The sequence below is a fragment of the Artemia franciscana genome, chromosome 18, assembly GCF_032884065.1.
Source record: "Artemia franciscana chromosome 18, ASM3288406v1, whole genome shotgun sequence".
NCBI lineage: Eukaryota > Metazoa > Arthropoda > Branchiopoda > Anostraca > Artemiidae > Artemia > Artemia franciscana.
Genome location: NC_088880.1, coordinates 30,140,222 through 30,167,597, shown reverse-complemented (window position 1 = coordinate 30,167,597; position 27,376 = coordinate 30,140,222). Strand labels below are relative to the sequence as shown.

The following is a 27,376-nucleotide window of genomic DNA, read 5'->3' as shown; positions in this document are numbered from 1 at the left end:
GCTAAGGTTTTTTAAGACTTTTAGAATAGCTTTTTGCTCTAATTAAACTTATTCTTATTCTAATTTGTTTTATAGGAGTTATTCGCAGAGAATTGGGACCAAAATTCAAACTTTAGCACAAAGAGCGTGGTATTTAGGAAGGGGCAGAACTCCTCACGTGCAAAATAATTTTTGTTTGTTTTAAGTTTCAAACCTGTTCCTTACTTTAAGTTGAAGAAAAACTCGTTTTTCATTTAATTTCTGATCTTTTTTCAAATAATGACGGAAAATCTAACTCCCTCTAATGGAAAAATTCTTTCCCTCTACGGACAACCCTCCAATTAAATTTCTTACCTTTTAAAATACCCTCCCCGCACCTGAAGATTACTCCTGGACAATTACATTCTCGCTAAGAATCCCCTCTGAAAAATTCGTGCGGACGATTCTGCCTGAATAATTCTCCTTGGCATACTTTCATTTGAAGAAGACCTTAATTTATTATCATTTTTTAAATCAAACCGGAAACCTTCCGTCCGTGGAAAGATTTTTCCAGAAATTCCCTGAAATTCTATGGAAAATTGCCAACGTGAAAAGTTGTCCCATGGAATCTCGACAAAATCCCCCCACCCACAGTGGAAAGTTGCTCCCGTGGAAAATTGCCAATTGGAGAATTCTCCTACAGAATACTGCCATGAAGAATTTCTTCCACGGAAAACTCCATTCACGAAAAACTTTTCCTAGTTGTTCCAACCCATCCAAAAATTTTCCCAGAACATCCCCACAAATAAGATTGAGTTGGCAAAGACCAATATAAAGAATTTCGTATAGAAATTCTGACAAAATCCCTTAGAGTAAAATTTCTCCTGGAAAGTTCACCCCTCTTTCTCCAAAACTACCCCCCCCCCAGAAAAGCTTCACCGGGCAAAATCAGCACAGCAGAAGTCCGGCTAGCTCAGTCGCTGGAGCATGAGACTCTTAATCAGCACAGCAGAAAATACCCTTCCCCCTACAAAAAAATGTTTGTACACTTCACAATAACAAACACTAAATGTAAACAATTAAAAAATTTTGTAACTTACAGACCTTTCCCCAAGGGATTTAAGAGGGTCATATTGCCCCCGGAAACATAGTTATTGGAACTTTCAGATACGTTGAATAAAATCGATATCTCAAAAATTTGACCAGGCAACTTTGGAGGAAAAGCGGCGTGAAAGGGGGGGGGGGCTAGCTATCATCCAATCTTTTTTCTTGTAGAATTACGGGTTTGATATGATTATCCCTGGAAAAATAAAAAATAAACACGCAACCGTGATCTTTTTTCTCGCAAAAATGCGAAATTCCACATTTTTGTGTATAGGAGCGTCAAACCTAACCTCTACACTAGAGCTCTTTCATATGCTCAGTCTCATGATGTTATTTTTATTAGGACCAAGATACTTTTTCATTAGGACCAAGAGTTCAAGTCACTCTGCTGTAATGATATGGTCGGTTCTAGACCAATTCTCATTCCAGGATAATCTATTCCTTAGTAGTCAAGAAGCGTCGTTAATCTATATATTAAATAAAAAAAACAAGTTTTTTTAACTGAAAGTAAGGAGCGACATTAAAACTTAAAACGCACAGAAAATACTTCGTATATGAAAGAGGCTGCTTCCTCATCAACGCCCGGCTCTTTACGCTAAAGTTTGACTCTTTCTCTCAATTCTTCTTTTTAAAACAGTAAAAAACTTTAGCGTAAAGAGCGGGGCGTTGATGAGGAAGCAGCCTCTTTCATATACGAAGTAATTTCTGTGCGTTTTAAGTTTTAATGTCGCTCCTTACTTTCAGTTAAAAAAACTTGTTTTTTTTATTTAATTTCTGAACGTTTTTGAATCAATGCATGTTTTGATTTTGGCTCTCCGCAGAGGAATAATCAAAACGAAATTTGCATATTTTTTTTTTGGCTCAATGGCTTTCTCATAATTTTGATCGAATGATTTTGAGAAAAAAAGAGCGGGTGACGAAGCCTAGTTGCCCCCCGATTTTTTGGTTAATTAAAAAGGCAACTAGAACTTTTAATTTTTTACGAATCTTTTTATTGGTAAAAGATTTACGTAACTTATAAATTAGCTTTGTTTCTAATTTTGTGCGAATAACTTTTCTCAGGTTTCTCCAGTCTATACAACGTATATATTTGGAGTTTCCATAAAAATCCCAGCTCTTATTTTCAAAATTTTTGCATCGCTGTTTACCACACGTTCACTGACATGACCACCATAGTTTATCTAGAGTAGAGTTATTTACAAAATAAGGTACGGCCACACGTCCCTATAAGAACTTTTGTATTCTCATGTTTTTATTACATATATGAGGGGATTCGCCCCATCGTCAGTACCTCGCTCTTTACACTAAAGCTTAAATTTTATCCCAATTCATTAAGAATGACCCCCTGAATCACAAAAGCCGTAGAATAAGTAGTTGAAATTACTGAAAATACTTTAGCGTAAAGAGCGAGGTATTAGAAGGAGGTGAGCCCCTCATATGGGTAATAATTTCTGTTTGTTTTAAGTTTTATTGCTGTTCCTTACTTCCAGCTGAACAAGCTTTTTCACTTTTATTTTTTAATTGTTTTTTTTTTAAATAATGCTAGTAAATCCTGCTCTCCCTTCATGGAAATTTTCTTCTCCTATTACAAATTCTCGAAGAAAAGTTCCCCCAGCATATCCCCCTCTTCTCAACCCCTCCCCCAAACCAAAAAAATCCTCCTGAAAACGCCTGTATACTTCCCAATAACCATTACTATATGTAAGCACAGGTCAAAGTTTGTAACTTGTTGCCCCTCCCACGGGGACTGTGGGGGAGTAAGTCGTCCCCAAAGACATAGTTATAAGGTTTTTCGACTACGCTGAATAAAATGGCTATCTCAGAATTTTGATCCGTTGACTTTGGGAAAATAATTAGCGTGGGAGGGGGCCTAGGTGCCCTCCAATTTTTTTGGTCACTTAAAAAGGGCACTAGAACTTTTCATTTCCATTAGAATGAGCCCTCTTGCAACATTCTAGGACAACTGGGTCGATACGATCACCCCTGGGAAAAAGAAAAAAAAAACAAAAAAACAAAAAAACAAATAAACACGCATCCGTGATCTGCCTTCTGGCAAAAAATGCAAAATTCCACATTTTTGTAGATAGGAGCTCGAAACTTCTACAGTAGGGTTCTCTGATACGCTGAATCTGATGGTGTGATTTTCGTTAAGATTCTATGACTTTTAGGGGGCGTTTTCCCCTATTTTCTAAAATAACGCAAATTTTCTCAGGCTCGTAACTTTTGATGGGTAAGACTAAACTTGATGAAATTTATATATTTAAAACCAGCATTAAAATGCGATTCTTTTGATGTAGCTATTGGTATCAAAATTCCATTTTTTAGAGTTTTGGTTACTATTGAGCCGGGTCGCTCCTTACTACAGTTCGTTACCACGAACTGTTTGATATATATAAATAAGTTGTCTGTGTGTCTGTCGAGTGACGTCATGTTTGTGTGTCGAATGACGTCATGTTTGTCGACTGACGAAATTACATACCGGGACATCGGGGCAAAAATGACGACCGGGACACCGGGACATCTATATATTATCTACTAGCTGTTGGGGTGGCACTTCGCGCCACCCCAACACCTAGTTGGTGGGGGCGCTTCGCGCCCCCCAAGCCTCCACGTACCCTTAAGTCGTTACGCGCCATATTAGTTACGCGCTATTGTAGTTGTATCCCTGTGTCCCACCTGTGAATATAGATTATATATGTTTTTAACTACGTAAAACTTGCGAATATACAACATTCTTGGCTGTCCCATTGTCTGTGCATATAAATAGATGGCAGATTTACCAACTCTTGAACATGCAACATATAATTGTCCAAAAAGCTGAAAAAACTAAAAAAACTAAAAAAGAAAAAAATAAAAAAGAAAAAAAATGAAAAATAAAGGAGAAAAACAAAACTAAAAAATAAAAAGAAAAAAACTAAAAAGAAAAATAAACTAAAAAAACTAAAAAAAAGTAAAAACCAAAAAAAAACTAAAAAGAAAAAAAGGGGAAAAATACAAAAATTTATTTCATCATATACCATTTCAAAAACGAATGTATATACAAACCGGGACACCGGGATACAAATGACGACCGGGACACAGGGAATATGAATGACGACCGGGACACAGGGACAAAACTACAACGGGGACGCCGGGGGGCCCAGGGGGATATATAAATGACGACGGGGACACAGGGAATGTTCGATTAGCAATCACCATCAACAAAGCTAAAGGGCAATCATTAGAATCATGAGGTATAACTAAAAAAACTAAAAAAAGGTAAAAAACGAAAAAACTAAAAAAAAGACCAATTCAAAAACGAATGTATATACAGACCGGGACACCGGGACACAAATGACGACCGGGACACTGGGACACAAGGAATATAAATGACGCCCGGGACACTCAAAGAGAAATCACAGACTGGGATACCGGGACACAAATGACGACCGGGACACAGGGAATATAAATGACGACCGGGAATCTATATTCACAGGTGGGACATAGGGACACAACTACAATGGCGCGTAACTAATATGGCGCGTAGCGACTTACGCTTGCGGGGGGCTTGGGGTAGCGTGAAGCGCCCCAACCAACTAGGTGTTGGGGTGGCACGAAGCACCACTACGCTTGCGGGGGGGGGGGGGCTTGGGGTGGCTCGAAGCACCACCCCAACAGCTAGTTGGGAATATAAATGACGACCGGGACACTCAAAGAGAAAGCGACCGGGACACAAGGAATGTTCGATTAGCAGTCACCATCAACAAATCACCGGGACACAAATGACGACCGGCACACAGGGATTATAAATGACGACCAGGACACTCAAAGAGAAATTACAGACCGGGACACCGGAACACAAATGACAACCGGGACAAAAATGGCGACCGGGACAACGGGACACAGGGAATATAAATGACGTCCGCCACACTCAAAGAGAAATTAATGACTGGGACACCGGGACACAGGGACACAATAACAACGGGGACGCCGGGGGGCACAGGGGGAATTATAAATGACGACAGGGACACAGGGAATGTTCGATTAGCAATCACCATCAACAAAGCTCAAGGGCAATCATTAGAATAATGAGGTATAAATCTGAATACAGATTGTTTTTCCAATGGACAATTATATGTTGCATGTTCAAGAGTGGTAAACCTGACAATCTATTTATATGCAGAGACAATGGGACAGCCAAGAATATTGTACATTCGTAAGTTTTACGTAGTTAAAAATATATATATCTATCTATATTCACAGGTGGGACACAGGGACACAACTACAATGGCGCGTAACTAATATGGCAGGTAACGACTTGCGCGGGGGGGGGGCTTGGGGGCGCGAAGTGCCCCCACCAACTAGGTGTTGTGGTGGCGCGAAGCACCACCACAACAGCTTGTATATATAGCTAGTATATACAGCTAGTATGTGAAAAGGCTCACTTAACAGCCTTGAGGATAGGTCATTACGAACATAAAGTCCAACGCCTCCTCATCGACGATTCAAGCCACGATCGTGACGCGTATTAAAGTAGCTTGCGTAACCTTTGATGCGCGCCGATTCGTCAGAAGTGTCCCAACAGTCGCTTATTATTATTATTGAGGCGTTGTTCTGCCTGGCAATAACTTCAAGTGCATCAGTTTTGTTGTTCAAAGATCTAGCGTTACACACAAGTATATTTGGCAACTTACTTTTAGCTAAAGGACGTTCGGGCATATATATATATACATATATATATATATATATATATATATATATATATATATATATATATATATATATATATATATATATATATATATATATATATATATACATATCTATCTATATTTACAGGTGGGACACAGGGACACAATAGGGAATTCAAAAGACGACCGGGACACTCAAAGAGAAAGCGACCGGGACAGTCGCTTTACGTAGTTAAAAATATATTTATATCTATCTATATTCACAGGTGGGACACAGGGACACAACTACAATGGCGCGTAACCAATATGGCACGTAACGACTTACGCGCGCGGGGGGGGGGGGCTTGGGGGCGCGCAAAGCGCCCCCGCCAACTAGGTGTTGGGGTGGCGCAGCACCGGGACACAAATGACGACCGGGACACAGGGAATATAAATGACGACCAGGACACTCAAAGAGAAATTACAGACCGGGACACCGGAACACAAATGACGACCGGGACAAAAATGACGACCGGGACACAGGGAATATAAATGACGACCGAGACTCAAAGAGAAATTACAGACTGGGACACCGGGACACAAATGACGACCGGGACACAGGGAAACAACTAGTTAGTTTTATATATATATATATATATATATATATATATATATATATATATATATATATATATATATATATATATATATATATATATATATATATATATATATATATATATATTTATATATATCAACAGCTAGCTTATATATATATAGATAAGTTGTCTGTGTGTGTGTCGAGTGACGTCATGTTTGTGTGTCGACTGACGTCATGTTTGTCGATTGACGAAATTATACACCGGGACATCGGGATACAAATGACGACCGGGAGAACGGGACATCTTTCTATATATATAAAAATATATATAAAAACAAGTTGTCTGTGTGTGTGTGTGTGTCGAGTGACGTCATGTTTGTGTGTCGACTGACGTCATGTTTGTTGATTGACGAAATTACACACCGGGACATCGGGACACAAATGACAACCGGAACACCGGGACATAGGGAATATAAATGACGACCGGGACACTCAAAGAGAAAGCGACCGGGACACAAGGAATGTTTGATTAGCAATCACCATCAACAAAGCACCGGGACACAAATGACGACCGGGAATAAGGGAATATAAATGACGACCAGGACACACAAAGAGAAATTACAGACCGGGACACCGGAACAAAAATGACGACCGGGACAAAAATGACGACCGGGACACCGCGACACAGGGAATATAAATGACGACCGCGACACTCAAAGAGAAATTACAGACTGGGACACCGGGACACAAATGACGACCGGGACACAGGGAACAACAACAACGGGGACGCCAGGGGGCATAGGGGGATATATAAATGACGACAGGGACAAATGAAATGTTCGATTAGCAAGCACCATCCACAAAGCTCAAGGGCAATCATTAGAATAATGAGGTATAGATCTGAATACAGATTGTTTTTCCCATGGACAATTATATGTTGCATGTTCAAGAGTCGGTAAACCTGACAATCTATTTATATGCACAGACAATGGGACATCCAAGAATGTTGTACATTCGCAAGTTTTACGTAGTTAAAAAAATATATATATCTATCTATATTCATAGGTGGGACACAGGGATACAACTACAATAGCGCGTAACTAATATGGCGCGTAACGACTTGCGCACGCGGGGGGGGGGGGGCTTGGGGGGGCGCGAAGCGCCACCCCAACAGCTAGTATATATATATAAATAAGTTGTCTGTGTGTCTGTTGAGTGAGGTCACTGTCCGCATATGACGTCTGAATTATTTCATCACATACCAATTCAAAACGAATGTATTCAAGCCGAAGTAGCTCAGTTATATAACTACCTGTGTTGGCGCAGGGGGTTTGACCTTAGCGTGGTAATACGGGACCCAGAGATCGAACCATGCTGCAGGAATGCACTACAGGGTATTCCTGCATGACGTCATGTTTGCATGTGTGTGTTTGCATTGTGTTGGGGTGGCGCAAAGCACCATCCCAACAGCTAATTTATATATATATATATATATATATATATATATATATATATATATATATATATATATATATATATATGTATATATATATATATAGATAGATAGATAGATAGACGAGCAAGCGTTCGATTCTGTTGATAGAAGAGTGTTAGCAAATGTCTTAGCCTCTTATGGTATACCAGACAAATAAATTAAAGTGATTAGTGCTTAGTATGAGAATAGCACCGCTGCGGTTAAAGTAGGATTCTAGTTTAGTAGCTGGTTTCGTATCAAAACATGAGTTAAGCAGGAGTGTGTTCTATCCCCCTTTATACGGATCGTTTTGATGGACTTTATCTTATGGAGCAAAGCAAAGGCAATGGGAGACCACGGAATCAAAATGAGAAGATAAACTCTCCTGGACTTAGATCATGCTGATGATTTAAGCATCCTTGATGAAAGTGTGAGTAAAGTGATTTAACTTATACAGGTTTTGCGAGTTCAGGGTGCTAGAGCTTGAAAATTGATGTTAAGAAGACTAAATCACTAATGCTAGGAATAAGTAAAGGTGAAAAGATGGCGTTGGGTAACGAAAAGATTGATCAGGTGGGCAGCTTCACTTACCTTGGTAGCATTATTAGTAAAGAAGGTGGGAGCAGTGACGATGTTAAGAGTAGAATAACCAAGGCTCAGGGAGTATCTTCACAGTTAAAAAAAAAGTTTGGAAGATAAGTCTGCAAATCAAAGTGGACACAGTCAAAGTGGATGAAGGTTTGCTAGATGTTTTCCAGAGAAATTACCTACGGCTTTTCTGGGTACCTGGCTGACTAACCGTATTTAAAGCAGTAGGCTGTATCAAAAATGTGTTTTAATCCCGCTTTTTATGGATATAATGAAAGAAAGGTTAAGATAGCTGGGTACGTTCTGCGGATGAAGGATGATAGATTGCCAAAGATTGTCCTTGTCGGCCGACCGTCTAGGGCTAGATGGAAAGCAGTTCTTCCTCGACTGAGATGGGAGAATACCATAAAGAAATATTCAGAGGAAATAGAACTTCCTGGGAGGTTGTAAAGAGGGATGATACTAACAAACTATGTTTCAGGGCACAATTCTCATTAAATATAATTTATTTTTATTATTATTCTTCATTCTAAAATACCAGATATTATAAATATTTGGACTATTCTTTGCAATGGTGTATCTAGAATTTTTCAGGGGGGGGGGTAATTTTTCTGGAGGGAGAGTTGCAAAGAAAAACATTAAAGAAGAAGTTTTAAAGAAGTTAAAGAAGTTGCAAAGAAAAACACATTTACTTATATGGATTTTTTTAACGCTTTTAAAAGTTGGAAAAACATTTTAGATGTTTAAAACCTGGAGCCACCCACCCTCTTAGATAGGGCCTTCATTTTTATAATATAAGTAAATAAAGGACAATCAGGTTAGTTGATTTTCCCTATTATGAGAATACAAGGGGTTAAAATCATATTAAATTTGCATTTGTGAGCTGTTTTCCCTAATAAATAATTAATTGTAATTAATGATAATTGGTTTGAAAACACATTTTAGCTTCCTAGCGTCCAGAAACTAAACAAGACGCTTAAAGGAAAACATTTCCTAATTTTATCTCGAACGCCGACCTGAAAGTAAATGAGCCGTTCAAAATCCAAACGGATGATGACACTTGAGGAGAAACTCGAGGATGAAGATATTTTACTGACTTTTGTTTTAATGAAACAATCATCTGGTAGAAAATACGTAATAAATTTGTGGTATTAGTTTATGGGTTTGGTATCCAAACTAATCTACTTGTTTTTGGGGTTGTACTTGATGAATTTTGCTTCCACTACAAATAGTTTTTATTTGATGGCCAAAATTAGTTTTTTATTTATGTTTAGATACACTAATTCTCATGTCAGGGTATCTTCTAAGCAATGCCCAAAGCTAACAACCAACCGAAGCATTTGATTCTAAAATCACAGAATATATTAGAAAATGTACTTATTTGATTTGGTCTCTCTATTCTTGCTTTTCGTATGCTAATTTTTCAGATTTTGTTTTTTTAATCCAACATTCCTTCGTGTTTATGGATATTTAGCTGTTTTTCATTTAGTTGTCATTTAGCTGTTTTTCTTAATTAAGTGCTCGCAAAGCTAGGATACCAAAAAAAATGTGGAAGTTTTCTTAGACGAGAGCCAATAGAATTTCAATAATGTACATAATTTTTTATGTAATTATTTATGGAGCAAAGTGAAAAAGATATTTTGAGGGGGATTACCTCCTTCCGGCTGGACTTACCATACAGTTATTTGCACAGAGTACTGTTTTAACATATTTTGCTGAGAACATTGAAAATTTTTAAAAGTAAGTGATTTTAAATAGAGCTAAAACGATAAGCGCGTTATGCAGGTGTTTATCAACAAGAATAGATCAATAATATTAACTTACCATAGACTTATCTATTATAAGGGCCGTTTCAACATATTTAGTAGAGAACCGCGCGTCTCTTCTGCTTCTATTAGTGGGGTCAACATCTCTCTTATACTTAGATCCTTTTGATTTTCTGAAAGAAGAAACTAAATATGCAAGTGCTTAGAGTTCAATCTCCTGAATAAGCGAAGGCAAAAGACACATTGACAAACTTAGAATAGACCAATGAGAAGATTCTCCCAGACCCCCCCCCAAAAAAAAAAAAAAAACAGGCTTCACTCGCGATGGTGCGTATCATCTAGCACTGTCTCTTCGTGAATGTTTAATATAGTACAGCCACAACATCAAGGACATAGTCTGCAGTGACTGCAGAACAGTCCGTTACTCTAAAAGTCTTTAATATCAGCAGTATTGTTTCAAATATTTAAACCAGACGTGAAACCTTACCATGTTTTATATCTATTTTTTTTTATATTTTGAGGCTCTTTTTTTACTAAGTGGAAAGAGGGTGAATTAAAAAAGGCTGCCTGGCAAATAGTATCCAGGTATCCATTTTTTATAGTATTAGACAAAATATGTGAAACTGGTGGTCAAAAATTATCACAAAAAAGCAATTTAGTTCGGTAAAATCTGAACTGAATTTTGAAAATGCACGTGATATAGACCAAACTCGACTAGGAAAGCTCGACTTGGAAAAAGGAACTTGAGATTGGTCTACGACCTTTGAGGTGTGCAACATATTAATAATATCACAATTTATATTTTAACAAGATGTAAATTGATAAGGCTGAGAGGGAAAACATTCATTATTAGTTAAACTCACTCATAAATTAACATTATAATTGCTTAAAATAATTAAAACCATTAAATTCCGGTAGAATTGCCGGAAGTAGTAATCGTATATAGAATAGAAGCAGCGTAACAGGAGTGGCTATGATAAAAGCAGTCCAGCTTCAGGAATAGTGGTGATAGCAGAAGTAACTAGTCGTCGATGAGAATCTGTGAGCAGATAAGCCCTCTCCGTACTTTCTGCGTTCCTCCATCCTATATCATGAGGCCTCTTTAGAAGCTGTTCCCTTGTTGTGAGATGGCTTGGAGATCTCCACTTGGCCATAAGCAACTTACTCTGTAATTATCAAACAGTTCGTGGTAACGAACTGTAGTAAGGAGCGACCCGGCTCAATAGTAACCAAAACTCTAAAAAATTGAATTTTGATATCAATAGCTACATCAAAAGAATCGCATTTTAATGCTGATTTTAAATATATAAGTTTCATCAAGTTTAGTCTTACCCATCAAAAGTTAAGAGCCTGAGAAAATTTGCCTTATTTAGGAAAATAGGGGGAAACACCCCCTAAAAGTCGTAGGATCTTAACGAAAATGACACCATCAGACTCAGGGTATCAAATAACCCTACTGTAGAAGTTTCAATCTTCTATCTACAAAAATGTAGAATTTTTTATTTTTTGCCAGAAGACGAATCACGGGTGCGTGTTTATTTGTTTTTTTTTTTTGTTTTTTTGTTTTTTTTTTTTTTTTTTTTTTTTTTTTTTTTTTTTTCCAGGGGTCATCATATCGACCAAGCGGTCCTAGAATGTCGCAAGAGTGCTCATTCTAACGGAAATGAAAATTTCTAGTGCCCTTTTTAAGTGACCAAAAATATTGGAGGCCATCTAGGCCCCCTCCCACGCTCATTTTTTCCCAAAGTCAACGGATCACTATTTTGAGATAGCCATTTTGTTCAGCATAGTCGAAAACCATAATAACTATGTCTTTGGGGATGACTTACTCCCCCACAATCCCTGGGGGAGGGGCTGCAAGTTACAAACTTTGACCACTGTTTACATATAGTAATGGTTATTGGGAAGCGTACAGACGTTTTCAGGTCGGATTTTATTTTTTTTGGGGGTGGGGCTGAGGAGAGGGGGCTATGTTGAAGGATCTTTCCTTGGAGGAATCTGTCACGGGGGAAGAAAAATTCAATGACAAGGGCGCAGGATTCTCTAGCATTACTATAAGAAAACAATGAAAAATAAACATGAAAACATTTTTTTCAAATGAAAGGAAGAAGTAGCATTGAAACTTAAAACGAACAGAGATTATTACGCATATGAGGGGTTCTAAAAATACTTTAGCATAAAGAGCGAGGTATTTAGGAGGAGATAAATACCTTGCTCTTTATGCTAAAGTATTTTTAGTAATTTCAACTATTTATTCTACGGCATTTCTGATTCTGGGGTCATTCTTAAAGAATTGGGACAAAACTTAGGATTTAATGTAAAGAGCGAGGTATTAACGAGGGTACAAACCCCCTCGTATACATAATAAAAATATAAGGCTATGAAAGTTTGTTACGTAAGTTAATTCTTAAGTTACGTATATTTTTTACTAATAAAAACGTTCGTTAAAAATTAAAAGTTCTAGTTGCCTTTTTAAGTAACCGAAAAATTGGAGGGCAACTAGGCCTCCTTCTCCACCCCTTTTTTCTCAATATCGTCTGATAAAAACTAAGAGAAAGCCATTTAGCCAAAAAAAGAATTAATATACAAATTTCATTTTAATAATTTATGTGCGGAGAGCCAAAACCAAACATGCATTAATTCAAAAACGTTCAGAAATTAAACAAAAAAAAATTAATTTTTTAGCTGAAAGTAAGGAGCGACATTAAAACTTAAAACGAACAGAAATTAATCCATATATGAAATGAGTTGTCCCCTCCGCAATCCCTCGCTCTTTACGCTAAAGTTTGACTCTTTGCCACAATTCTACTTTTTAAAACAATTAAAAGCTTTAGCGTAAAGAGCGAGGGATTGCGGATGGGACAACCCATTTCATATACGGATTAATTTCAGTTCGTTTTAAGTTTTAATGTCGCTCCTTACTTTCAGCTAAAAAATTAGTTTTTTTTTTTATTTATCCCCGAAAGAGACGTCCTGCTTGTGTGGCCTCACACGAGGAATCAGGATGAACCTATCCCAAGTCTAATTAACCAGAATCATGAATGCAAACCACGCTGTTGGGGGATCACGAGGAGGGATTCCCCTCGAGAAAATTGCAGCCTAGTAAACAACACGGCATCTGCACTGGATATACGAACCAATAATAAAACATTGGAGTCTTAGGGCCTTTACCATAGGCAATGTTATAGCGTTGCCTCTGACAAATAATTCTTCTGGGTTTTGTTAGCTTTGGTGGAGGGGGGGTTTTTATGTTCTGAAAACCTCTTCCTACCCAAGTTGTCTATTTTGGGCTGGATAATGAGTCAAGTTTAATGGGCTAGAGACTGCTTGTGCAAGATTCGGACTCTTATTGATAGAAGAGCATCGCCAAAGGTGGAAAACCATGATGTGACCACGTAAGTGCCTAAGAATGGGCGAAGTTGGAGGTATTAATAGATGAGTGCTAGTTGCTCATTTTATGAATAAAAAGTGCTAGGTATCAGTCATAGTAGTATATGCCCCTTTAGAACTGACTGATGAAGATAGTAGTGACCCTAATGAATTTTACTTGCAGCTAAAGAAACAAATAGAGAGGATCCAAGGTAGAGACATGTTAATTTTGTTAGGGGGTTTTAATGCCGAGGTCGGTAGAGCCAGGGGTAGATGGCAACCTAGCCTAAGGCAAACTTAATATTTGAACAGAAAATAATAACAGTTATGGACTGCTGCATTATTTTAGGTATAACTATCAAGTTATAACCAATATAGTACTTGGTCATAAAATGGCACATATGTTAACACAATACTCATATATGATGAATACATTATACTGATTAGTACTATGCACGAGAACAATATTGCTGCGAATAGAGGAGTAAATGAGGTTAATAGCTGGTTTAGTATTGAATGAGGAGTTAAGCAGGGTTTTCTTCTCGCCTCAATTTATATTAATCACTATGATGGACTTTATCCTTAGGAGAACGACAAGGGCCACAGGCGAGCATAAAATCATCTGGGAAAGGAAAGCTCTCCGAGACTTCGATTTTGCTGGATGAGAATGTTAGCAAAACTGATTATTTTGTAGATAATTTGAGAGTTCAGGGCTAAAGAACAGAATTGCATATCAATGTTAAGAAGACCAAGTCTTTAAGACAGGGAATAAGTGAAGATGAAAAGGTAATGCTGGGTAGCAAGAAGATCGATCATGTGAATAGCTTCCCTTATCTAGGTGTTATTATAACTATAGATGGTGGGTGCAGGGAAGATGTAAAATTAGAATAGCCAAGAACCATGGTGTTTTTTTCACAGTTTAAAAAAGTTTAGAAGAACGGGCAGAATATTTTGTGAACCAAGATTAAAGTATTAGAAGCTACAGTGATGACAGCGGTCAAGTATGCCTTTGAAACGTAGGCGCTCCGACAGACGGAAGAAAATTTCTTAGATATTTCTCAGAGGAACGGTCTACGGGTCTCTTTTGGGCACCGATTTGACTAACTATATTCCAAACAGTAAACTTTGCAAAAATGAGGTTAAATCCTGCTTCCTAGGGCTCTAGTAAGAGAAAGGTTGAGATGGCTAGGAAACATCCTGGACATGAAGAATGAAACATTGCCTTTGATGGTCCTTTTCGGCCACCCATCAAGAGTAAAAAAGAGCAGGCCATTCCATAATGGGGAGGGAGGAGATCGTTAGGAAGCACTTAATGAAATTGGAATTTCTTAGGAGGGTGTAAAGAGAGAGGCTTTGAATAGATTGCAATAGAGGAGGAGCGTGCGCAGCTGTGTTTGTCTCAGGTGGCTAAGTGCTTAACTAAGTTGGTAGTAGTAGTTGTAGCAGTAAGGTACAAGAAGAAAAGAGATTTACATCGGGTATAATCAATTTTAATCTTCTACATAGAATATGATTAACATAGAAATATAAAACAGGAAATACTTACCTAAATCCACTTGACCTGCCGAGTCCCCATTCAGTATCTCTGTTGTTTCCACATTGCTGTTTAATTTTCTTCGTGGCCTCAAAGATGACGTGAGGATGTTTTCGCTGCAGAAGGAAAGTTATGTAAGAAATGTGTTTACATATTATTTTGTTGTAAGATATAAATCAATAAATAGGTGTTGACATAACTAAACTGGGGTAAAGGTGTGCAAATTCCCGTAGAGTAGCTCTATCTTCGGAAAACATATGATTAAAAGACATATGGAAATGATCAAAGCCTTTTTAAAGGGAAAAATATAGTTATATAAGAAATATATAATCATATCATATATTATATCTAGTATTAAACTATATAAGAATTTTGTTTACATATTAGTTCCTGTAGCAAATTCCTGTAGAGTAACTCTATCTTTCGGAAAATGTATAATTAAATACATAATACCGTGATATTATGATTTATTAAATAAAATACCGTGATCAGTAAATGATCACGGCCCTTGTAAAGGGGTTAATTTAAAAAAAAAAACTTTCCCACATAATAACTGTTTCCAGGAAAAGTAAAGAACTCCATTAAACCAAAAATGGGCAAAAATAAAATTACATGATCTATCAAGCGTAAAAGTACCAAAATCAATATCAATAAATAAATTAAACGCAAAACGAACTAAAATTATAATAAATAACATAAAAAAACTCGTTTTGTGTAAAACTCAAAACGAGCAGCAATTAACGTGATTAGGGATAACAACCCCTATGCCTTCTCATAGCCAGATCATAATTTTTAATTTACTGAAAAAAACTAAAAACGAGTGGGTATTGTTAGTTTAATATACGCATATTCATCTTTATTCCTTAAAATGTTAACAATTTTTATTTATTAAAGTTATAAAAGTGAAAACATTTCTTTTTTTCAGAAAAGTGAAAATTATGTCCTGGCCTCGAGAAGGTATAGGGCTTGTGAGCCCTAATCAATTTAAGTTTTACTAAAAAAAAAAAAAAAAAAAAAAACAGGCCCAATAAAATGCATTAGTTTATAAACGAGTTTTAAGTAAAACGAACATAAATTACCGTAAATGACGTCTGTCCTCTTAATGTTAAGCAGTATTTGAACTATTTCAAAAACTTGATGGAATAAAGCACATAATATGAATGTGAACTCTCATAATTCTTGAATGTGGAACTTGCTTTTACTTGCAAAAGAAGGAGAGATCCTCAGGATCATAAGATGATAGAATATGATCATATGATCATAGGATGATCGTTCTCTAAGATAAAATTTTTGTCCAATCCAAATCCCAAAAAGGTAAAAAATTTGTATTTCTCACCTGTCTAATAAAATTTACTGACAAATCTTTTACTTTGTCAGTACATTAACTATGTCCATTAAGTTTGGGGTGTTTCCCCTAAATGTCTTTGAAAAAACAAGAATACTCTTTACCAAAATGTTCGTAAGATCCTGAGTTCAATAGTGTAAACTAAGCATAGCCAACTTCAAGGATTTATTTCTGAACCTTTTTATATAAAATCAGCAATTCTTAATGATCATCAATCCTTGTCCCAAAATATCCAAAGATCAAGCTACCTTCGAAAACATTCTTAATTTGGCCGTACTAGTGAAAGTGGCTATCTAGAAATGTTTGCGTGACTCAATTTTTGGTTCCGCTGAACCCCGAGGAAGACGAGGAAAATTATGTCCTGGCCTCGAGAAGGTATATGGCTTGTGAGCCCTAATCAATTTAAGTTTTACTAAAAAAAAAAAATACAGCCCCAATAAAATGCATTAGTTTATAAACGAGTTTTATGTAAAACGAACATAAATTACCGTAAATGACGTCTGTCCTCTTAATGTTAAGCAGTATTTGAACTATTTCAAAAACTTGATGGAATAAAGCACATAATATGAATGTGAACTCTCATAATTCTTGAATGTGGAACTTGCTTTTACTTCCAAAAGAAGGAGAGATCCTCAGGATCATAAGATGATAGAATATGATCATATGATCATAGGATGATCGTTCTTTAAGATAAAATTTTTGTCCAATCCAAATCCCAAAAAGGTAAAAAATTTGTATTTCTCACCTGTCTAATAAAATTTACTGACAAAATTTTTACTTTACATTAACTATGTCCATTAAGTTTGGGGTGTTTCCCCTAAATGTCTTTGAAAAAACAAGAATACTCTTTACCAAAATGTTCGTAAGATCCTGAGTTCAATAGTGTAAACTAAGCATAGCCAACTTCAAGGATTTATTTCTGAACCTTTTTATATAAAATCAGCAATTCTTAATGATCATCAATCCTTGTCCCAAAATATCCAAAGATCAAGCTACCTTCGAAAACATTCTTAATTTGGCCGTACTAGTGAAAGTGGCTATCTAGAAATGTTTGCGTGACTCAATTTTTGGTTCCGCTGAACCCCGAGGAAGACGAATGGCACGAAAGGAGTCTACATCCCCTTCAATCACTTTCAACCAACACAAAGGGCGTTAGAGCTTACGATTTTCGTTCAAATGGATTTTTTCATTTAAATTCTGTTTCGATTTTTTCCAGTTTTAAAACAAGTAAATAAAAAAACAAGTTTTTTTTTAACTGAAAGTAAGGAGCGACATTAAAACTTAAAACAAACAGAAATTACTCCGTGTATGAAAGGGGCTGTTCCCTCAGCGATCCGCTCTTTATGCTAAAGTTTGACTCTTGCTCTCAATTCTACTTTATAAAACAGTAAATAACTTTAGCGTAAAGAGCGGGACGGTGAGGAGGGAACAACCCCTTTCACACACGGAGTAATTTCTGTTCGTATTAAGTTTTAATGTCGCTCCGTACTTTCAGTTATAAAAAAAACTTGATTTTCTTATTTAATTTCTGAACGTTTTTGATTTAATTCATGTTTGATTTTGGTTCTCCACAAATAATTGATTAAAGCGAAATTTGTGCATTAATTTTGTTTTTCTAAATGGCTTTCTCTTAGTTTTGAACAGACGATTTTGAGAAAAAGGGTGGGGAGAGTTCTAGTTGCCCTCAGATTTTTCGGTTACTTGAAAAGGCAACTACAATTTTTAATTTTTAGCGAACGTTTTATTAGTAAAAAATATACGTAACTTACAAATTAACTTAAGTAACGATCTTCTCTATTCGTATATTTTTATTATGTATATGAGGGGGTTTGCCCCCTCGTTAATGCCTCGCTCTTTACGCTAAAGCTAACCGTAAATGACTTCTGTCCTCTTAATATTAAGCAGTATTTGAACTATTACACTTCACACTCGCTCTTTACCCAATTTTTTTAGGAATGACCCCTGAATCACAAAGGCTGTAGAATAAATAGTTAAAATTACTAAAGATACTATTGCGTAAAGAGCGAAATATTTAGGATGAAATGAACCCCCCCATATGTGTAATAATCTTTGTTCGTTTTAGTTTGAATGCTGGTCTTTACTTCCAGTTGAAGAAACTTTTTCATATTTTTTTTTGTATTGTTTTTTTTTAAATAATACTAGAGAATCCTGTACACCCTTCATGGAGTTTCTCTTCTCCCATGACAAATTCCTCCAAAGGAAAGTAAACTGAAAGTAAGGACTAGCATTAAAACTTAAAACAAACAGAAAATATTACTCATATAAGGGGATCACCTCCTCCTAATGCCACACTCTTTACGCTAAAGTATTTTTCTTAATTTCAACTATTTATTCTACGGCCTTTGTGATTCAGGGGACAGAATTTAAGCTTTTGTGTAAAGAGCGAGGTATTGACGAGTGGGCGAACCCTCTCATATACGTAATAAAAACATACGAATATAGAATTTTGTTCCGCAAGCTATTTCGCAAGTACGTATATCTTTTACTAATGAAAGCGTTCGTAAAAAACCAAAAGTTCTAGTTGCCTTTTTAAGTAAGCTACCCAAAAATTGGAGGGAAAATGGGCCTCCTCTACCCTCCTTTTTTCTCGTCGCTTCTTACTTTCAGTTAAAAAAACAAACTTTTTTTTTATTGAATATATTAAAAGACGATCATTAGAAGAACAAGCTATTGTAGAAGAAACATTGGACTTAGTTAGGGTAGCTGCTATCCAGTAAGGAAAGGATACCGGTCCTTAATAAACATTAAAATAGCCCATACCTCCTAATTATTACACTAAGGAACGAACTGTAAAGCCCATGATAACTTAATATTAATAAGACACTAAAATTTTGTAGAAAAAACCTTAATCTCCTGCAAACCAGCATCATCCATTTAAAATTAACAGAATTATCAAACAGTTCGTGGTAATGAACTGTAGTAAGAAGCGACACGGCTCAATAGTAACCGAAACTCTAAAAAAGAATCGCATTTTAATGCTGATTTTAAATATACAAGTTTCATCAAGATCAGTTATACTCATTAAATGTTACGAGCCTGAGAAAATTTGCCTCATTTTAGAAAATAGGGGGGAACACCCCCTAAAATAGGTGGGCGCCTAGGCCCCCTCACACGCTCATTTTCCCCCAAATGTCACCGGATCAAAATTCTTAGATAGCCGTTTTATTCACCATAGTCGAAAAACCTAATAACTATGTCCTTTAGGGACGATTTACTCCCCCGCAATCCCCGTAGTAGGGGCTGCAAGTTACAAACTTTGACCTGTGTTTACATATAGTAATGGTTACTGGGAAGTGTACAGACATTTCAGGGGGATTTTTTGGTTTAGGGGGAGTTGAGGGTGGGGGGTTTACATGGGAGCATATTTCCATGGAGAAACTTCTCATGGGGGAAGAGAATTTCAATGAAGGAGGGTAGGATTTTCTACCATATTTGAAAAAACAATGAAAAAATAAATATGAAAAGTTTTTTCTACTAAAAGTAAGGAGCAGCAATTAAAACTTAAAATGAACAAAAACTATTCCGCATATGCGGGGTTTACCTCCTCGTTATATCTCACTCTTTACGCTAAAGTATTACTAGTATTTTCAACTATTTATTCTACGGCCTTTGTGATTCAGAGGTCATACTTAAGGAATTGTGACAAAATTTAAGCTTTAGTGTAAAGAGCAAGGAATCGACAAGGGTTGAAACCCCTCATATACGCAATAAAAACATACGAATATGGAAGTTCGTTACGTAAGTCAATTCGTAAGTTACGTATATTTTTCACCAAACGTTTGTAAAAAATTAAAAATTCTGGTTGCTTTTTTAAGTAATCAAAAAATTGGAGGGCAACTAGGCCTCCTCCCTCGCCCCTTTTTTTCTGAAAATCTTCCGATTAATTGCAATTAATTAATATGCAAATTTCGTTTTAATTATTTATGTGCGGGGAACCAAGATCAAAACATGCATTACTTCAAAAGAGTCCAGAAATTAAATAAAAAAAACAAGTTTTATTAAATGAAAGTAAGGAGCATTATTAAAACTTAAAACGAACAGAAATTACTCCGTATATGAAAGGGGCTTTGTCCCCTCATCGTGCCGCTCTTTACGCTAACTTTTACGCTTTTTTTTTTTTTTTTTTTTTTTTTTTTTTTTTTTTTTTTTTTTTTTTTTTTTTACTCCTGACGACAGCTGATGAGAAAGTGTGTTTGGAGCAGATATACCTTAGGAAATAGAAGTCATATATGAATTTCTTTTGATGTAAAGATAGAGGGCAATTGCAAATTATTTGTTAAAAATGGTTTTTATTCTGGGCCCTGTTTGTAAGAAATTAGACAAATTTACCTATGCCAACAACACTCAGTGTGTAGTATTAAAATTAATAAATGTTTTATATTTGTGGTCAGCATAATGCGGGAATTTTTCTAATTTTTTTTTTCTACTACTGCCACGGTTCACTCTTTGCTTACAATTTATTTTCATAAGCCCTTTGATGCAAAATTCAGCAAAAGCACAAACACAATACGCTTTATTAATTTAAGAGGTAATTAATTTCAAATTTTTGGCATTTTTTAAGTGGACAAATTAGCTGAGCAAGAGAGTGAATTGCCTCAGGTAAATATACAAACAAACAAAACTCATTAACATGTCTGCAGGCCCACGCAGTTAAGATAAAGCCATTTCTAAAAGGTTGAAAACATAAAAATAAATTTAAGGTTCATTTTCCTTCTAAACATACAATTTTATGACAAGCCCATAATTGTAACTTTACCAGAAGAACAAGATAGCCAGATCATTATGATATTTAGTTTCAGATTTCAATAGAAATTCATCTCGACAGAATTACGATTTTGCTATTTATAGACTGTAGATAGACTTACTGCTACTTAAAGTCTATTTAAAGACTTTTTCTTAGAGAATGGCCTCAGTTTGCTTATAAATAGAAGTGCAAGTTTCAGGAATATACGTACTTCACTAAATTAATCAAAAGGAATCTCATTCATCGAAAGAGAGTAAAACTGCCCGGCTTAAGTTGAAAGACCGAGACGAAAGACTATTGAAAAAAAAATAGGTTTGAATTGCGTCCACTGGATAGTATCTCAAACATTTCTTACTTCTTTAGTTTTGGCCTAGATCTTCATTAACCTTAGGAAAAAAGGGTCGTCAAACAACTGCAATTTGGTTTATCGGATATGCTGAATCAGGTGCCATAATTTTCATTTACAATACTTTAAAGGGTACTTTTAGGGGGATGCATTAAGACTTTTTGGGGGTGATTCTCCTCTTTTTTGAAAATCAGTCATATTTTCTCAGCCTCGTAGCTTTTAGTGAGTACCATTTAACTTAATGAATTTTATATATTTGGAAAAAGCCAATTCTTTTGATGTATTAATTACTGTCAAAAATTCTTCTTTTTTTAGAGTTGCAATTACTATTGAGCCGAGCCAATAGCTTGTTTTACATCTTTATTCATACTTCTTCCCTATAAATAGAAGAAAGCTTTGTTTGTAGTGGGTTCGAATGAACTGGCAAAACTATCTCTAATTATTACAAACGGTAGTGGAAAAAAGATGTATCGTCAAGAATTCGTCTATTGATATAAAAATTCAATTTTTTAGAGTTTTGGTTACTATTGAACCAGTTGCGCTCCTTACTACAGTTCGTTACCACAAACTGTTTGGTTTTAAAATGGTAAGACTTCAGAAAAATAAAATACCTAAGAATCCAGAAAGGATACAAATCTTCAACATAAAAAAAAAAAAAAATACGAGAATAAATTTGGTAAATTCACCCGCTTGGATGAGAAATAAGTAAAAGCAATAGCACAACAAGTTGATAAAAAAGGATTTGTGGTTTCTACTTCTGAATGTCTGTAAACTAAATAATTATAAATGACAAAAGTTACAAATTATAATGAATAAGGTTTTTATTGTTTTTTAATTAAAGACATTATAAACTAAAAGAATTCAAAGAAGTAAGCTTAGTGCAACTCTCATACAGTTTTTTAAAGAGAGAATTAAGAAAATTAAATGTAAAAGGAAAAGATCTAAAGTCATATAAATAGTACCCTTTTTATCACCCCTCTCCCTTGTCACCTCCAATATCTGCACTCATGGAAATAGCATTTACAACAGAGAGTAATATATGTGGCTCCCTGTGCTCTCTACTTCCTACACCCATGAGAATAAAATTTGCCAAAGAGGGTAATATGAAACTAAAAAAATTTAAGAAAATGGTTCGATTTTTATCGTCGATGTTTTTTGAAGACCAAAATTTAAGACGTTCATTTGAGAGGGGTCTGTTAATGACCCCTACTAGCCAATGAACTGGAAATTATCTGTGACCCGGAAGTAAATATTTTATTCTTCATAAATACAGTTTATTTAAGTGTAATACTTTTAGTTTGTCTGCTGATGGTGATCGCTGATGTATTTGGTCGAAATATCCCGAATTTTCTAATAGGTTTTTCACTGTCAAATAAAAGGACTCTACCCTGTTTGAAATTTTATTTGTTCATGATTTTTTACCAATTTTTATATAGGTTTTAAGAGATCTGAAAAGTATAAACTTATTTGAGAAACCAGGTGAACAAAAAAAGGGGGGAAATGCAAAAGTACTACTACTAGTACTACTACTACTAGGGTAGAGACTACTAGTTAAGAAGAAAAACCATGGCGCTATGTGGAAATTTATTGTTCCAAGAAAAGCACATTTTACTCAAAAACCAGGACCACTGAAGTCAAACAGTTCTGACAAATCATTTCAAAAACTCATATAGAAATTGGCAAGCACATTTTTAAGGATGTGTCATTTTCTTACATATTTTAAAACAAAATTGTTTGCATTTTGTAGGATAAAAAATCTAATAACAAAATTTTTATAAGTAAAATGTTCAATGTTTGGCATTTTCAGGTTCAAAGTGAACATATGAACTGTCAGATGCAATTCTTTTCTGTGCAAAATCTTAATCTACTCCTTATGAAAATAAAATAAAAAAACAAGTTTTTTCAGCTGAAAGGAAGGAGCGAGATCAAAACTTAAAACGAACAGAAATTATTTCCTATATGAAAGGGGTTTTCCCAACCTCAATGCCCCGCTCTTTACGCTAAAGTTTGAATTTTTGTCACAACTCTACTTTTTAAAACGATAAAAACTTTAACGTAAAGAGCAAGGCGTTAAAAAGGGGAAAACCCCTTTTATATACGGAATAATTTCTGTTCGTTTTAAGTTTTAATGTTGCTCTCTGTTGTTTAATGCAACTTACTCTCTGTTGAAGAAACCTTTTTTCTTATTTAATTTCTGAACGTTTTTGAATTAATAAAGGTTTTGATTTTGGCTCACCGCACATGAATAATTGAAACAAAATATACATATTAATTAATTTTGTTTTACTAAATGGCTTTTCCATAGTTCTGATATGACCATCTTGAAAAAAAAGTGGTGGGGAGGAGGCCTAGTTGCCTTCCAATTTTTGGTTACTTAAAATGGCAACTAAAACTTCTTGTTTTTTTACGAACGTTTTTATTAGTAATAAATATACGTAACTTAAGAATTAACTTAAGTAACGAACTTCTATATTTGCATATTTTTGTTACTTATATGAGGGGGGTTCATACCCTCGTCAATAGCTTGCTCTTTACACTAAAGCTTGAACTTTGTACCAATTCTTTAAGAACGACCATTGATTCACAAAGGCCGTAGAATAAACAGTTGAAACTACTAAAAATATTTTACCTTAAAGAGTGAGGTATTGAGGAGGAGACGAACTCCTTTATCTACGTAATAATTTCCGTTCGTCTGAATTTTTAATTCTGCTCCTCACTTCCACTTGAAAAAACTTTTCTTGTTTATTTTCTCATTGTTTTTTTTTTAAGTAATGATATAAAATCCTGCACCCCTTCATGGAAATTCTCTTCCCTCATAATAAATCTTTCCATGGAAAAATCCCACCACTTAACCCTAATCCCCCGACCCCTTCTCCCCCCAAAGCGAAAAAGTCCCCCTGAAAAGTTTTTACACTTCCCAATAACCATTAGTATATGTAAGTAATGGTCAAAGTTTGTAACTTGTAGCCCCTCCCCTGGGATTTTGGGGGATTAAGTCGTCCCCAAAGACATAGCTACTAGGTTTTTCGACTATCCTGAACAAAATGGCCAAAAATATCAAGATTTTGACCTTCAATTTGTTTGGTCACTTAAAAAGGGTGCTAATACTTTTAATTTCCGTTAGAACGAGCCCTCTTGCGACATTCTAGGATCACTGGGTCGATACGATCACCCGTGGGAAAAAAACAAATAAAGACGCATCCGTGATCTGTCTTCTTATTAAATAAAAAAACAAGTTTTTTTTAAATAAAAGTAAATAAGTTAAATAAGTTAAATAAAAGTTAAATAAGGAGCAACATTAAAACTTAAAACGAACAGAAATACTCCATATAAAAAATGGGCTTTTCCTCTTCAACGCCCCGCTCTTTACGCTATAGTTTGACTCTTTCTCTTAACTCTACTTCTTAAAACAGTAAAAAACTTTAGCGTAAAGAGCACAAGAAATGCCCCTTTCATATGCGGAGGAATTTCTGTTTATTTTAAGTTTTAATGTCGCTCCTTACTTTCATTTAAAAAAAACTTGCTTTTTTTATTTAATTTCTGGACATTTTTTAATTAATGCATGTTTTGATCTTGGCTCTCCGCACATAAATAATTAAAACGAAATTTGTATATTATTTTTTTTTGCTAAATGACTTTCGCGTAGTTTTAATCAAAAGATTTTGAGAAAAAAGGAGTGAGAGGGGAAGCCTAGTTGCCCTCCAATTTTTTCATTACTTAAAAAGGCAACTAGAACTTCTAATTTTTTACGAACATTTTCATTAATAAAAAATATACGTAATTTACGAATTAACTTACGTAACAAACTTCTATATTCGTATGTTTTTATTGCTTATATGAGGGGGTTCACCCCTCGTCAATACCTCGCTCTTTACACTAAAGCTTAAATTTTGTCCCAGTTCCATAAGAATGATCCTTGAATCACAAAGGCCGTAGAATAAATAGTTGAAATCACTAAAAATACTTTAGCGTAAAGAGCAAGGTATTGTGAGGAGGTAAACCCCTCATATGTGTAAGAATTTCTGCTTGTTTTAAGGTTTATGCTGCTCCTCAATTTCAGTAGAAAAAACTTTTCATATTTATTTGTTCATTGTTTTTTTTTAAATAATGCTAGAAAATCCTGCGCCCCCTTCATTGAAAGTCTCTTCCCCCATGAGAAGTTTTTCCATGGAAAAATCCTCCCACGTAGCCCCTCCCCCCAACCTTAACTCTCCCCCCAAACCAAATAAAAAACCTGAAAACGTCCGTACACTTCCTAGTAACCATTGCTATATGAAAAACACAGGTCAAAGTTTGTAACTTGCAACCCCTCCCACGGGGACTTAGGGGGAGTAAGTCGTCCCCAAAGACATCGTTATTAAGTTTTTCGACTATGGTGAATAAAATGGCTATCTCAGAATTTCGATCCGTTGTCTTTGGGGAAAAAATGAGCGTGGGAGGGGGCCTAGGCACCCTCCGATTTTTTGGTCACTTAAAAAGGGCACTAGAACTTTTAATTTCCGTTAGAATGAGCCCTCGAGGGACATTCTAGGACCACTGGGTCGATACGATCACCCCTGGAAAAAAATAAAATAAAATAAACACGCATCCGTGATTTGTCTTCTGGCAAAAAATGCGAAATTCCACATTTTCAAACAGTTCGTGGTAACGAACTGTAGTAAGGAGCGATCCGGCTCAATAGTAACCAAAACTCTAAAAAATTGAATTTTGATATAAATAGCTACATCAAAAGAATCGCATTTTAATGCTGATTTTAAATATATAAGTTTCATCAAGTTTAGTCTTAGCCATCAAAAGTTACGAGCCTGAGAAAATTTGCCTTATTTAGGAAAATAGGGGGAAACACCCCCTAAAAGTAGTAGGATCTTAACGAAAATAACACCATCAGATTAAGCGTATCAGAGAACCCTACTGTAGAAGTTTCAAGCTCCTATCTACAAAAATGTGGAATTTTGCATTTTTTGCCAAAAGACAAATCACGGGTGCGTGTTTATTTATTTGTTTTTTTGTTTGTTTTTTTTTTCCCAGGACTCATCGTATCGACCAAGTGGTCCTAGAATGTCGCAAGAGGGCTCATTCTAACGGAAATGAAAAGTTCTAGTGCCCTTTTTAAGTGACCAAAAAAATTGGAGGGCATCTAGGCCCCCTCCCACGCTCATTTTTTCCCAAAGTCAACGGATCAAAATTTTGAGATAGCCATTTTGTTTGGCATAGTCGAAAATCTTAATAACTATGTTTTTGGGGATGACTTACTCCCCCACAGTCCCTGGGGGAGGGGTTGCAAGTTACAAACTTCAACCAGTGTTTACATATAATAATGGTTATTGGGAAGTGTACAGACGTTTTCAGGGGGATTTTTTTGGTTTTGGGGGTAGGGTTGAGGGAGGGGATTATGTGGGAGGATCTTTCCTTGGAGAAATATGCCATGGGGGAAAAAAATTCAATGAAAAGGGCGCAGGATTTTCTAGCATTACTATAAAAAAAAACAATGAAAAAATAAACATGAAAACGTTTTTTCAAATGAAAGTAAGGAATAGCATTGAAATTTAAAACAAACAGAGATTATTACGCATATGAAGGGTTCTAAAAATACTTTAGCATAAAGAGCGAGGTATTTAGGAGGAGATAAATACCTCGCTCTTTATGCTAAAATATTTTTAGTGATTTCAATTATTTATTCTACGGCCTATTTGATTCAGGGGTCATTCTTAAAGAATTGGAACAAAACTTACGATTTAGTGTAAAGAGCGAGGTATTAACGAAGGTACAAACCCCCTCGTACACATAATAAAAATATAAGAATATAAAAGTTTGTTACGTAAGTTAATTCTTAAGTTACGTATATTTTTTACTAATAAAAACATTCGTTGAATATTA

At 35.6% G+C, this 27,376-nt stretch overlaps 2 protein-coding genes across 2 annotated transcripts in view; both read right to left on the bottom strand.

Moving 5' to 3' along the window:
• LOC136038973 (WD repeat and HMG-box DNA-binding protein 1-like) overlaps window positions 1-10,099 on the bottom strand; it is a 27,109-nt gene extending 17,010 nt beyond the window's left edge. The window contains 1 exon segment of the mRNA XM_065722491.1: window positions 10,049-10,099. Coding sequence (XP_065578563.1) covers window positions 10,049-10,099 — 51 coding nt within the window.
• LOC136038426 (snake venom metalloproteinase BjussuMP-2-like) overlaps window positions 1-27,376 on the bottom strand; it is a 224,819-nt gene that overhangs the window by 78,682 nt on the left and 118,761 nt on the right. Inside the window, exons 9-10 of the mRNA XM_065721499.1 lie at window positions 15,056-15,159; window positions 10,199-10,313 (exon numbers count right to left, since the gene is read on the bottom strand). Of these exons, the coding sequence (XP_065577571.1) occupies window positions 10,199-10,313; window positions 15,056-15,159 (219 nt within the window). The remainder of the gene's footprint in view (window positions 1-10,198; window positions 10,314-15,055; window positions 15,160-27,376) is intronic.